Source organism: Pelobates fuscus, chromosome 13 (genome assembly GCF_036172605.1).
Source record: "Pelobates fuscus isolate aPelFus1 chromosome 13, aPelFus1.pri, whole genome shotgun sequence".
Lineage (NCBI taxonomy): Eukaryota > Metazoa > Chordata > Amphibia > Anura > Pelobatidae > Pelobates > Pelobates fuscus.
The window spans coordinates 31,011,345-31,025,623 of record NC_086329.1 but is presented as its reverse complement, the minus strand read 5'-3'; the positions used below and the strand labels follow the sequence as shown (position 1 = coordinate 31,025,623).

General features: G+C 32.3%; 1 protein-coding gene and 1 long non-coding RNA gene across 2 annotated transcripts in view; both read right to left on the bottom strand.

The window, feature by feature from the left end:
• LOC134582881 (uncharacterized) overlaps window positions 1–7,627 on the bottom strand; it is a 33,940-nt gene extending 26,313 nt beyond the window's left edge. The window contains exons 1-3 of the long non-coding RNA XR_010086285.1: window positions 7,478–7,627; window positions 7,144–7,220; window positions 5,988–6,045 (exon numbers count right to left, since the gene is read on the bottom strand). This is a non-coding gene — a long non-coding RNA (uncharacterized LOC134582881). The remainder of the gene's footprint in view (window positions 1–5,987; window positions 6,046–7,143; window positions 7,221–7,477) is intronic.
• A 3,774-nt stretch (window positions 7,628–11,401) lies between these two features.
• FOXG1 (forkhead box G1) lies at window positions 11,402–14,032 on the bottom strand. Its single transcript, XM_063440350.1, has one exon. It carries the CDS (start codon window positions 13,762–13,764, stop codon window positions 12,454–12,456), a length of 1,311 nt encoding a protein of 436 aa, XP_063296420.1. The 5' UTR covers window positions 13,765–14,032; the 3' UTR covers window positions 11,402–12,453.
• Between the last annotated feature and the right edge of the window lie 247 nt (window positions 14,033–14,279).

Genomic DNA, 14,279 nt, shown 5'->3' with positions numbered 1-14,279 from the left:
TGAGTACAAAAAGAATATTTCAAAAAATATTCTAGAATTCTAAATATAATTGACGAATTTGTAGCATATATCACAATAAACAGTCTTAATGTAAAAGTCAATTCACAGTCTTGTACAACCCCATACCTAATAAATAGAGGGTGGGATATGCTCTATACAGATTGAATCCAGGTATATCTTTAAAACTAAGTTTTACTACAATATCTGCGACTCCTTTTCTAAAACACTGTTGTGATGGCCCAGTATTTTAATATACACATCTGTACAGTGTTTGTGTGCTATTATTGCCATGATATGAAGATTAACAAGTTTTGATAAGTCATTTTTATCTGAACTGATCATTCCTTTAAATCTATTGTTGCACTTCTCAAGAATTCTGCAAACAAATGAATTAATTTATACTTTCACCACAAGCATATTTCTTTGGAGAGGGGAGAGAAATTGGATAGTTTGAGCTACACTTTTTTTTTATTATTCCTCAGGGATTTCTATTTGAATCTGTTTAGAGTTCACTCCATTTCACTACAGACAAACTTTGGAGAGAGTAAAAAAATGGTCTCAAAGGAAGTTTATAAAATGAATCTGTCTTTTTTTTTTAAGTTTGGGTCAAGTCAGAAGCTATAGACATGGTATAACTGTAGCACCTCCCAATATTTTCAATACTTTCAATACAGCTGAGTCAGTGTAAGTGGTTTAATGTTAAACTGACCATTACAGACCAGGCACTTGGATCTTAAGATTCAGCCTCAACTTTGCCCCAGCTCAGTCATCTTGCATTAGTGAGAGTCAAGCAAAAGGGGGGAGGGGGGCAGGGCAGAAAAGCAGCTTGTTTCAAACATACAAAATAGTCCCCACTGCTGTCCCCCCCCCCCCCCCCCCCCCAATCCTTATACTGACTTGCTTCATAGTCAAATACTGCCTCAGATTCACATACAAACTTTTGCCTTTAATCTGTGCATTAAATATCATGGGGTGTATTTAGTGAACAGTGATTTGTTGTGAACTAAATACTGGATTGCAAACTCCATGATAGCACAGCTTTGACTACAGCTGTGCAATGAAAGTACTCCAGTTCAAATTTTGACTTTTGTTCTGCAATTGGGTTTTTCAATTCGTTGCAATTAACTGTTTAGTGTGCATGACCTTGCAGAGTGTGCAATACCTTGCACATTCGCTTTGGCAGATAACGAGTTAAAAAAAAAAAAAAAAGACTTGAGGTGCCTAGAGCACATGGTTGCCTGGATGAGGATTAGAAGAGGTCACTTGAGGCCTTTATAAACTGGCCTGCTATGTCTTGCAGTCCCCGACTGTGCACCACAATTTATTGTACAGCGCTACTGAACATGCTGGCGTTAATAAATAACAATATTAATTTTGTTGTTGTTTTGTATTGCAACCATTGTTTTATAATTATGTATTTATTTATTGATTTAATTAGCCATGTTAATACATTTCTCTTTAGCAAAATGTTTTTTTTTTGCGACCAATCAAATGCACTTTTAGATCTCCTTATCAAATAAATCAGAAAAAAATAAATAAATATATAAATCAGAATGCATTATAAATACATTTTTTTTTTAAATCCTATTTATTTTATAAATACACTGTTGTAGTTTTTCAGTAGAACCTTCCAAAATTCTACATAAATATGTCTAGTGACAAGAAGAACAATATATATATATATTCTGCGTTGAAAAGTATGGAAATATTAAAAACAATATATATATATATATATATAATATTTTAATGTTTAAAAATAAAATTATTTTATTCCACCACAAAGGCCATTAGGTCTGTTAACTATAAATCCTAATATTAGAGACGGGTGCTCTATAGCAAAACGCGTTTACAAAACATCAACAACAGATATTATTTAAAATACATTAACAGACTGCTGTTTCATAATCACAAATAACATTTATTTTTATTTATTTTTTTTGCTAAAAGAGCATTTTGAGCCTCCAGACTCTAATTACTTAGTAACATGGTAGGATAAGGGAATACAGCTATCGAAAAGGACATCTTTTGATATTTTTTATATTTTCCCTATGGTAAAGTTATGTTTTTAATAACACCCTTGAGCACTGAACAATATCTTCTGCATTTCCCCAGGTGAATGTAGCTACACAAAGATCCCCTCTTTATTTTCTTTAAATTTTATATTTTCATCCAAAACACATCATTGACACCACGTAAGATTAAAAATCTAAATGAAAGGGTTTTTTTCAATACACCGAAAAAAAAAAATTTAATTGTAATATTTCAACTCAGCAGTAGGAACTGGGAGGGGAAAAAAAATCAATTAATACCAAAGCTACAATATATAAAGATTTAACTCCAAGTAAAAAAAAAACAGACGTTAGAACAGAGATACAGTTGTTGGCCCCATGGGATCAAATTCACTTGTCACAGAAACAGAAGAATATTTATATATTGTTAGAAAATACTACAGAATATACAGTCACGCAAATATGTGTTTATGAATGTGTGAGGAGAGAGAGAGAGAGAGAGAGAGAGAGAGAGAGAGAGAGAGAGAGGCCGGAAATGTTCTATGCCTATTCAATAAAATAATACAATATTATTATTATTTTATTAATGTTATTAATAATTATAATAGCGTGAGCTGATATCTTGTTTACCACTGTTCTGTAGTGCCGAAATTAAAGACACATTCAAGTACAAATTAAACCAGCTATAGATGCACTGTCTGGAGTAAGACACTTAGTTACTGACATATTTTATTTATTTGGGATTTACGTGCCTAAATTGCACGCATCTTCCAAATTGCTTTTACTGATTATGATGCAAATATCAGAAATCACAAGGGGTATATCCACTGACTAAACAGTGAGGCTGTGAGGTGTGCTGACTTGAGGTACAGACCTATACAATTTAGACAAAATCTGCAAAATTAGAAGATAAAAAAATCATATTTTTCTAAAAAAAAATTATAATACATTTTTGTTTATCTAACTTGGAAATGTTTTGCTAGAAAGGTTACCAAAACCTCAATATATTAGAATTCTATCGAGGCAATTTGTGTCTGTGTTTTGTTTATATAGGTTAACAACTCTTGGTATATTATTGGTACAAAATCTATCTATCTATCTATCTATATTTTATCTATTTATCTATCTATCTATCATTAATCTATCTATCTATCTATCTATCTATCTATTTATCTATCATCTATCTATCATTTATATTTTATCTATTTATCTATCTATCTATATATCTATCTAGCATTTATCTATCTATCTATCTATATTTTATCTATTTATCTATCTATCTAGCATTTATCTATCTATCTATCTATCTATCTATCTATCTATCTAGCATTTATCTATCTACCTATCTATCTATATTTTATCTATCTATCTATATTTTATCTATCTATCTATCTATCTATCATCTATCTATCTATCTATCTTGTATCTATCTATCTTGTATCTATCTATCTATCTATCTATCATCTATCTATCTATCTATCTATCTATCTAATAATCTATCTATCTATCTATCTATCTTGTATCTATCTATCTATCTATCTATCTATCATCTATCTATCTATCTATCTATCTATCTATCTATCTATCTATCATCTATCTATCTATCTATCTATCTATCTATCTTGTATCTATCTATCTATCTATCTATCTATCTATCTATCTTTTATCTATCTATCTATCTATCTATCTATCTATCATCTATATGTCTATCTATCCATCTATCTATCTATCTATCTATCTATCTATCTATCTATCATCTATATGTCTATCTATCCATCTATCTATACATGCATACATAAAATATGAACATACATTTATTTATTTATTTTATAATACGTTAATGTATCCGTTGTTCCATTGGAGTTTAGGATTAAGGTAAGTATAAGATTTTGCTAACCCACAGGCTGGGATTGTGCAAGTCATGGGTTTCGTTATTTAGACCAGCAGACAGCCAAATATTGGAGCGAATCTTTATAGCTTGGCATTAGCAAACACACAGATCGATGGGAGCTGAGAACACTCGTTTTTATTGAAGAAAATGAATCGATTCCACCCTTCGTATTGTAATCAGAACTTTCTGGATTTAATTGCAGCTAATGACTGGTGCAGCTCCATAGAATTTACTCGAATTTTGTACATAAACAGGCAACTCATTTAACAAAATAAACAAACCTGCATGTGTCTAATACATACAAAACACACATTCATTAATAAAAGCATAGAAACTCATAGAAAGCAATATGCTGTATCTGGGTGTATATGTGCTTTTGTAGATAATATGTGGCTTATTGACTAAACCGATTTGAGAACCGACTAACAAAACACAAGGTACAATAACCGTTTTGGAAAATCTCTGCCATACAGTCAGATTGATTGGATTATTTTCCAAATGTGCAGATTTGGCCTAGATTGTGCTAGTGTGGATTCTCGAAAGACCATAACAACTGACTAGAAATAAAATCCCCTAGAAATGTCCTTTTTCCAAAATAATATCCAACCTATCCACAGCAGAGTAAACTGATATTCAGTTAATAATTGTGAAGACACAAATGCATTAGCTTTGTTTAAATTAATCTAAATAATAATATTAATAATAATAATAATAATAATAATAATAACAACCTTTAATATTCAACACGCATATACAGAGTATTGGAGTATACTAGTATACTGAAATATTATATATATACACACACACACACACACACAGAGTATTGGAGTATACTAGTATACTGAAATAACATATATATATATATATATATATATAATATTTCAGTATACTAGTATGCTCCAATACTCTGTGTGTGTGTGTATATATATATATTATTTCAGTATACTAGTATACTCTGTGTATATATATATATATATACTCTCTCTCTTACTCTCCCTCTCTCTCTATATATATACCCATACATATACACACTCTCTCTCTATATATATATATATACACCATATATTTATATATCCAAAAAGGTTATGGTGGGGGAAAATTGTGATTGAAAACCCCTTCCACCTAAAGTCTGTGGATACTTAATACAATGTTAAACAAAAATCAAGACTTGCTTTATATATATATTCCAGTACTATATATATACACACACACTAACACACTATATATATATATATTGTATTTTTTTATTTTTTTTTCCTGGCGACGGTGACGGTTCATTTGGAAGACCCCTAGCTAACAAAGGAGTCACATTCCTTGTAAAAATGACCCCTAAATATTTTTCTTCACAATTCTAACGATCGAACCACCAACAGCAACTGTTTCTGATCAGTCTAACATAGAACACACGATTCGATTATATAAATCGATCTATGGGAATAAGCTTCGTTCGGTTAATAAGACGTTTGTAGTCATTTACATTAATTTAGATCATTTCTTTTCTGTAGAAGAACAGATTCTGGGGGTCACATTGTTGTCACCTCCACGCTGCATATTGTAAAAATAAATCTCTTTTTTACATATTGGGTAGAGCAATGTGTGGGTGTAAAAAAACAACATTTTGATAGCGAGATAACAAGTTTATCTCATTTAAGATAAAAACATTTGTAGAAATTATATCATTGTATCAAAATGTTTTATTTCAATGATACAGTATTAATATTAATGAAATATTTGGCGAAATATTCCAGACTTAGCTAAAAATCGTAATTAGCGTCAAATAACGTACAAAAAGCAATAAAAAAAAAAAATAAGACAAAGGAAATGTAAATGGGGGGGGGGGAGGACTTCTTTCTATCTCTGAATTTAGAAAAAAAATAGTAAAACAAAACAATTAAAAAAAAATACATTCTCCCAATTAAAACGTTTTATTTACATACGCTAAAATATTAATACCTCAACAACAAACATGATTTTTTAACGTTAAAAAATCGGCATTACAAATAAATAAAGCTATCTGTAATATAAAGTCATTTTAGTTATCTTAGCAGCCTAAGTGTAAATTATAGAAAAATGTAGTATATGTTTACCTGGGGTAGACCGCCCTCTTCTGGCCATTCTTGTAATAGCTTTAAGTAGAAGCAGAATCTGTTTTAAGAAACCACAAAAATTAGCTCAAAAACCTTACAAATCCTGCAAACGGTGCAGTGAAAACAAAGCAGGTTCTAAAAAAAAAAAAAATGTCTCTGAAAAGTAAACAAATGCATAAATAACCATTATATGCACAGGTGTGCGTGTGGGTGTATATTATTATTTGTTATTAAATTGACCATGCATTAGGGCTAAATTGTTTATTATTATACTCCTATTGTTATATTCTACAAATTGTTTATTTTATTTTTATTTATTTTTCATTTAATTTTATACAAAATATACATTAACGCTTTTATTTACATTTATGAATAGGAGAAGAAGAAAAAAAAACTAGTGTAAACAATATCGAAATAGCTGAAGTTCCTAAATAATATAATTGTATTTCTTTATATTATTTATGTATTTTTTAGTATATATTTACATTATCTATGCATATTTCAAACACATACAATGTGAATAAAATAATATATACATAAAAATATTTTTTTCAAAAAATACAACATAACATATTGTTCAATATTAGATCTGAGTATACATTTATTTTATTTTATTTTATTTTTATTTAGTTTTTCCACTGACACTGGACCAATTCTTAAACATCATCGCTGTGTCACAAACATGCTTTGACTTCACAGAACAAGGCTACACATTGCAGATAAGCCCATCACACAATACTACAGTACTCTCTCATTTTTTTGTAATCTGTTTTGAAACACTGCAAGATGTTTCATACTTAGATCCTTGCATCCAATTACTAAAAGTTCACATGTACAATTGTAACAGAAAGTCAGCCAGAGCTGAGATAAATCCACAGTGTTAAATGATAGTGTGACTATGGTCTGTGCACACTGTCCTGCCTTGGGCGAGATACAATGTAACTTATCCCAATGTCATTTATTACCAGTGTCAGAATAGCATTTTATACAAGACTCCCTGTATCCTTTTTTCACTGTGGCACAATTCATTGCTATTATTATTGTCTTTACTTCCTGATTTGCATTTAAAAAGCTGCCTGACATCCATATCAAATGGATACATAGTACATTTAATTCTACAGACTTAAAAAAAAAAAAAAAATGTTCACCAACTTACTAGTCAAAGTTGAATTCTTCCCTCTTTTTATTTTTTTTTAATTTTTGGTAAAATGTTTCTTCAAAGTTGAATGGAATCTAAAACACAAAAACAAAAACAAACCGGTTAGCACAAATAGTTCATTTTTCTTCAAAAGTGACTTTTTTTTTGTTATTTTTTTTATTAAAGTAATGTGTTTATTGATATGGGATACATTATTGGGGAATTTTCTGGGTGTTTGGTGACTGACAGAGAATTAGATACTTGTAGCCTGGTATCAATATTTGTAGGTCCATCTGCTTGTATTTCCCTTCCCCTGTGACACCCCCTATGCCCAGTTCTGTTTCCACCTTACCTGTATGGCGGCTTGGCTGTAGAATTCCCCATCTGTTTGATGGATACGGTGCTATTGAGTAAAGATGCGGTGTTCTTGAGGGAAGGTTCGTTCTTGTTTGAGGTATGTTAAAGGGCTCCGCCCTCTAGGGCAAGTCTGACAGACTCAGTAAGTCAGCCCCACACAAACCCAAAACCTCTTTGTCCCTTCACCTTCAACTTTGTGAGCCCACTGGTTCAAATACATAGCCAGGTACCAGCTGGGAGGGGAAGGGGGAGTCAACAGCTGGGGACATTCTGTAGACTGGGGCAGTGCTGCTGACTTGGGGTGAATTTAGGAGCACCCCATAACTTCTCAAAAACAGCCCTGGACCCCATTGCACACATCTGTACACCCAGTGCACTTTAACATTGGAATATTATCATCATACCAATAGGTGTATAAATATTATAGAGTATATTACACTATAGAGTATATTAAGAGGTTGTATAATGTGAATTTAGGAGCACCCCATAACTTCTCAAAAACAGCCCTGGTCCGCATTGCACACATCTGTACACCCAGTGCACTTTAACATTGGAACATAATACTATTATTATTAGTAGTAGTAGTATATATATTACACACTATACAGTATATTAAGAGGTTGTACAAACTCTTAATATACTGTATAGTGTGTAATATATATATATATATATATATATATATATATATATATATATATATATATATATATATACACACACACACACACACACAATATATAATTAGGGAATGGTATATCTCCAGTGTGAATTATTATAGGTATGTATCTATATATAAACATATTATATATACATTTGAAAAATATTTCTGAACCGTTGCATAGCAAGCATTTAAAAAATAAATCACATCATATGATTAGAGTATAACCTTTTTATATACTGTATAGTGTGTAATATATATATATAATATTCATAAATTACACATACATTTTTTTAAAAATCATTACTCTCTGTTGTTTATAAATATTTTTAAATCTATATGACTGTAGTAGGTCATGTACCCCAGTATATATATATATATATATGAAAATATTTGAGAATATACTTAAAGCTTTCCTTTTCTCACACACAGCAGAAATAACAAATGATAATATTGAAAGAGTGATATTTATAAGGTCAGTAGAATAATATAGGGAGAAGTTCAGTGTATAATCACATAACCAAAGTCTAGCGCATTCAGAGACACACACAAGTTAAGAGTTATATTTAGTAAAGTTGGGATTACTGTCCCAAACACTTTGACTCATACATGACCTAACCTGTATCTCATTTTTAGCAGATCCTAGTCTGATACATATGTATACATGTGCAGAGATGCTTTGCATTGCAATATCAGTTTGTTACAATGATTTAAGTTTGTTCGGTGGCTACACAGTTTGTTGTATATTCAGAATGGATATACAAAGTATCATAAGAGCAGCCGTTTGGATTAGCATACATAAAACCTTCCAATATTTGACTCTGTGACAGCCTTATTCAATAAATTATTTGACCTTTATAAGCTTTAACGATTTCAGAATGGAATGTGCTGTGTTTTATATATATATATATAAATTTTACCAATATAATAATCCATTAATATTGCAGTATATTATAATAATAATAATAATAATAATAACCAAATACCCATCGCTCTATGTAAAATCTTACATTTTCACACACACATAGAAACCTTCAAATCACTCACACTGATAAAGAGATTGTTTATCACATTAAACCCGCGTTATAATGGTCATATGCTTTGAATATACATTTATCGATATCATATAAAGCATTAGATAAATTATGCTGTTTTAACAGTTTTAAATAATTAGAAATTTATATTGTTTTAGTAATGAGTTAAACTGCACGGGATTTGCTTGTGGGGATCCCATATCTATCTATAATTTATCAGATGAGGTCACACTTCAATCATTTATTACAAATCAGGCTTAGTTAGTAGCGATTGCAATAATTCTTTTATATTTAATACATCATGTTTTATTTATATTATATTATATTAGGCAACTATATATATTATAATAAGCATTAGGTATATATTTGATTTTGGATTTTATACACACACACACACACACACACACACACACATATATTGTTGCCTAATATATTTATTAGTTACATAGCTATTGTACAATTTACACATCGTTCCAAAGCCTAGGCCCCATGTATTATTTACCCACAGGAATATATCGACCTAAAGTCAGCCCAAAGTTTTTCTGTAGCAAGTAGTTAAGAACAAGGCCTGGCCGACTCCATGTGTCAAGGGGTCTTTTACTGTGAGTCAGTGAAAAAAAAAAAAAAAAAAAAAAAAGCAATATTAAATAATTCATCAACCTCAAGATTAAATTCTGCTCCTCTAAGAGCCTCACATGACAATTGTCTCTAAGAACCTCAGATTGGCCAATTTAGCATTCCACCCTTCGAACATCAATATCCAATGTATAAGTGTGGGTTTACTTGTTTCAAGACATGTTGGTAGGTTAGTGTCTAAAAATCTTAACATTAGGATAATGTGTTTAATGTATGTGTGTATTTATGCATTGTATTTAATTCACTGCATTATTGGCGAAGAAAGACATGAATTGGTGTATACTGGTAATCCTTAGATCTGACAGATATACCAGCTTATCCTTTAATGCAGATTTTGGGAGATTTCCCAACTTTTCCAACCCTTTCATTGCTGGACAAAAAAAAAAAAAAGACCAAATTCCTTTAATTCTGAGACTCAAAAACCTTATATGGGGCTAAACAAACCTTAAACAGCCCAAAGCACTATGCTCTTATTTTAGGATTTGCCTGATTGGATAAAGTTGATGAACACAGGATACTTAAGGACTTTCATTGAGTTTGTGTGTCCTCTACAGAGTTTATTTTTCATTAGGGCCTATTGAGAGAGAGCTAGCCCACTACATCATTGCAAGCAAATTTCATACAACAGTGACAAATGAGTCATTTGTAAGGTAGAAACTCCCTGCAGGCTCCAATTAGTTGCAAAATCTTTTCCTTGCTTTTTTTTTTTTTTTTTTTTTTTTTTCCAAGGCTGTAGTTTGTGATGTTTCACAAAATGTTTTTTTTTTTTAAATATATTTAACACATATACACAAAACTCGTGTGTTTAAATTATTGCATAATTATATATATATTTTAAGCTCTGACAATGCAAAAAAAAAAAATTACATTATATTTTGGATTAAGTTAAAAATAAAATTAGTCAATATATATATATATATATATATATACTAAGTTTTATATATATATATATATATATATATATATATAGACTAATTTTATTATATATATTGACTAATTTTATTTTTTATATATATGTCCCCACAGAAGACGTATGCACGCCATATATTGTTTTACTTATATTGATATGTTCTAATATATTTAAATACATATATTAGAACATAACAAGGCTTAGTAAATCAGTAAATTAAACTTTTAGGAGAGAGCAAGTCCTTGATATTATAAGCAAAAAACAAACAAACCTGTAAATCAGTGCTTCACTATAACCACTGTGCCATTGGTGTTAAGCAATAAATAAGTAATTCAGCCACACACCAAATTATAAACATCCTATAAGAGATTTAAAATAATTCTGTTAACATTCAAAAAAACATTGTGTACTTGTGTTTCCTGCAATAGAATAGTAAATTAGTAAAGTCATTTATCTGTATATAAAGAGAGTACGTGTATGTAATATATTTATATATATTTTTAAAATATTTATATGTATATATATATATATATATATATATATATATATATATATATATATACATACATACACTGACACATACATCACAAAATATTTATATATGACTGTGCATATATACTCAGCAAGGGTTAATAAAAAAGAAAGACAAAACTATTTTCTATATGAATTTGGCCTATTTTTTTTATTTCTGTGTCTTCATAGTAAACAATTGTATAAGTGACAAACACGGGCATATGACCACATTATCACAATCAAGAAATTTAAAGACAACGATAACAATCACTCAAATTTATGCATTTTTACTCAACACGGGTTATACATATTTTGCAAGGATTACCTAGTAGTACAATCGGTATAACGTTTCACTACATAAAAATAAAATAAAAATAAAAAAATAAAATAAAAAATAAAATAAAAAATGTGACCGACCGGTTAGTGAGTACATACACCAAAATATACACAACACAAACTGAAGGCAGTATTCATTTGTCCCCCTGAAATTCTTTGCAAATAGACAGTACTGCAGTTGATATGAGATTTATTTTGTATTTTGTATTTTTATTTTATTTTTTGTTTATTTTAATTAATCAGTACACTGACTGCTTTTTCTACATCCCAATCTTTGGTCTAAAAGTAAACACAAAACCCAGCTCTTTTATAAGATGAAATGATAAAATAATAAATTGCCAGAATATAATTAATTACTGTGCAGGGTGTACTTTAATAACGGTTAAATACAAATTGACAGTTGCAACATTGTTTTACTTTGTATTGAGTTTATAATTTTAGTATCTTTGCAGTTGTTTTTGTGTTTCATTTTTATAACTGGATCCATTATCCATGAAAAGTTATAATACTGGAGACATGGATATATGGGGACTATGAGTGATACAACTGTACTGAATAAAACATTTTTTTTATAGCAGTCACTGTTACAGAATCAGTTACACATTCTATCAGAGGTCAGCATGTGTTCTCTCCATTACCTTTCTGCTATTGACATCACGCCTCACCTTAATAATATAGAGCCCTAGAGACTGAACAGACGTACACAAAATAAGGGGACTTCATAAAAAATACCTGGACTTGTCTTTTTTTTTTCGCTTGCTTTTTTTTTTTGTTTTGTTTTTTTTTGTTTGTTTTTTGTTTTTTTTTTGTTCCTTTCAATTCTCATGTACAATTGAAATGTGTTTAAAATGTTCACTTACAGTCTGCTCCCGTGGGATGTTTTGTTAATGTATCAAAGAGTTGGATGAAGAACCCTGATTTTGATGTGTAAAGTAATCAGAAAGTCCACCAGATAGTCCTGTAGCAAAACTTGGCAAAGATGGTCTGAGGGACTCACAGGGCAGGGTGGAAGGAGCCTGGGGTGAGGTGGAAGAGGAGGCTGCTCTGGCTGTCATTGAAGTGCTGCTTTGTGAAGTTAAGGAGGGGTGGGGTACATGGGGGAAGAAATATCCTGTTTGTCCAGCTAGAAGATTCACAGAGCATGGGTTTAAAGAGTATGTACCAGAACAGGGTACAGGTAACCCACATGGCACTGAGGCAGCCAGGGCAGCTGCTGTGAGGTGATGGGTGGCATAAGGTATCTCCCCATTGACAAGTCTATCTACACTCAAGCCATTGGACGTTGAAAAAGAGTGGTTGCTCCCCAATGAGTTTTGAGTCAACACAGAACTGTAGGGCATGGGGTGGCTTGGGTAGCCTGATGTTGTCCCGTTGTAGCTCAAAGTGCTGCTGGCCCTTGGGTGATGCAATGAAAGGAAAGGGGACATAGGCCAGTATAAGGAGCCAGCTCTATCCATAAAAGTCAGTCCTGTGGAGGTGAGCCTCGCCCCTCTCTTAAATGCTAGTTTAGCCCTAGAGGTGGTGGATCTCCTGCGGAGCTTTCCAGTGGTCCCACCAATGAAAACATCATCACTGCTAGGGTCCAACATCCAGTAGTTCCCTTTTCCCGGATCATCATAATGTCTAGGAACCTTGACAAAGCACTTGTTCAGGCTGAGGTTATGCCTGATGGAGTTTTGCCAGCCCTGTTTGTTCTCCCTGTAGTACGGAAAGTTCTTCATGATGAATTCATAGATTCCATTTAGGGTTAGACGCTTCTCTGGACTCTGGCGTATGGCCATCATGATCAAAGCGTTGTAGGAGAAGGGGGGCTTCTCATATTTGCCATTTTTCTTCTCCCCTTCTTTGCCACTCTCCCCATCCTTACCACCACCACCGTCCACCTTCTTCTCTTCAGTCTTTTCCTTGTCCTCGGCCCCCGGGAGCTCAGAGGAAGCTGAGTCCACCTTACCAGATGGTAGACTTTCAGTCTTGACCTCCAGTAGACTCTTGTCCAGCTCATCTTCTTCCTGCAAGGGTCTGTGGTGTGACTGGACATGGTGCGTTTGCTGGGTGATCTGGTGGTGGTGGTGATGGTGGTGGTGTGGCTGAGAGTGGTTGTTGTCGTTCTGCACTGCTTCAGGAACCAGGCTGTTGATACTGAAAGACGACTTGGGGATCATTTTAACTTCTTTCCTCTCCCCCATGTCCAACATATCACAAGGATGTTGATCTCGCAAGTTAAGTTGCAGCAGAAGGAACAGCAGCCGTAGCGAGTAGAGGGCTCTTTAGCAACAAGGTATCCAAACACTTCCAAGTCATGTAGCAAAAAACAAAACGCACATAATATTGGTGTTAATTATAGGTTGTATAAATATATACATCTATATATATATAAATATAATCAAAGAAGAAGCCAGGGGAGAAAATGAATCAACTACTTCATGTCCCCTTCAAAATAAACACAACAACCTCCCTCTCAGCAACTAGAGTAGACAGCTATAGCTACAATTAATTCCAGACCCAGAGACACCAGCCTTGGAAAAAAAAAAAAAGGAAGAATTTGGTTTAACCTTTGGGTCCTGCAACCAATGAGGAGGCTCGGACTGTAAAAACGTTTTTTATGGCTCTATCCAATCCTATTCACAGGATTAGAGATAGCAACACCCAAATAGACTGCATACCCCTCCTTATTCCCCCCTCCCAACTCCTCAGCCTGCGGATGGATCTG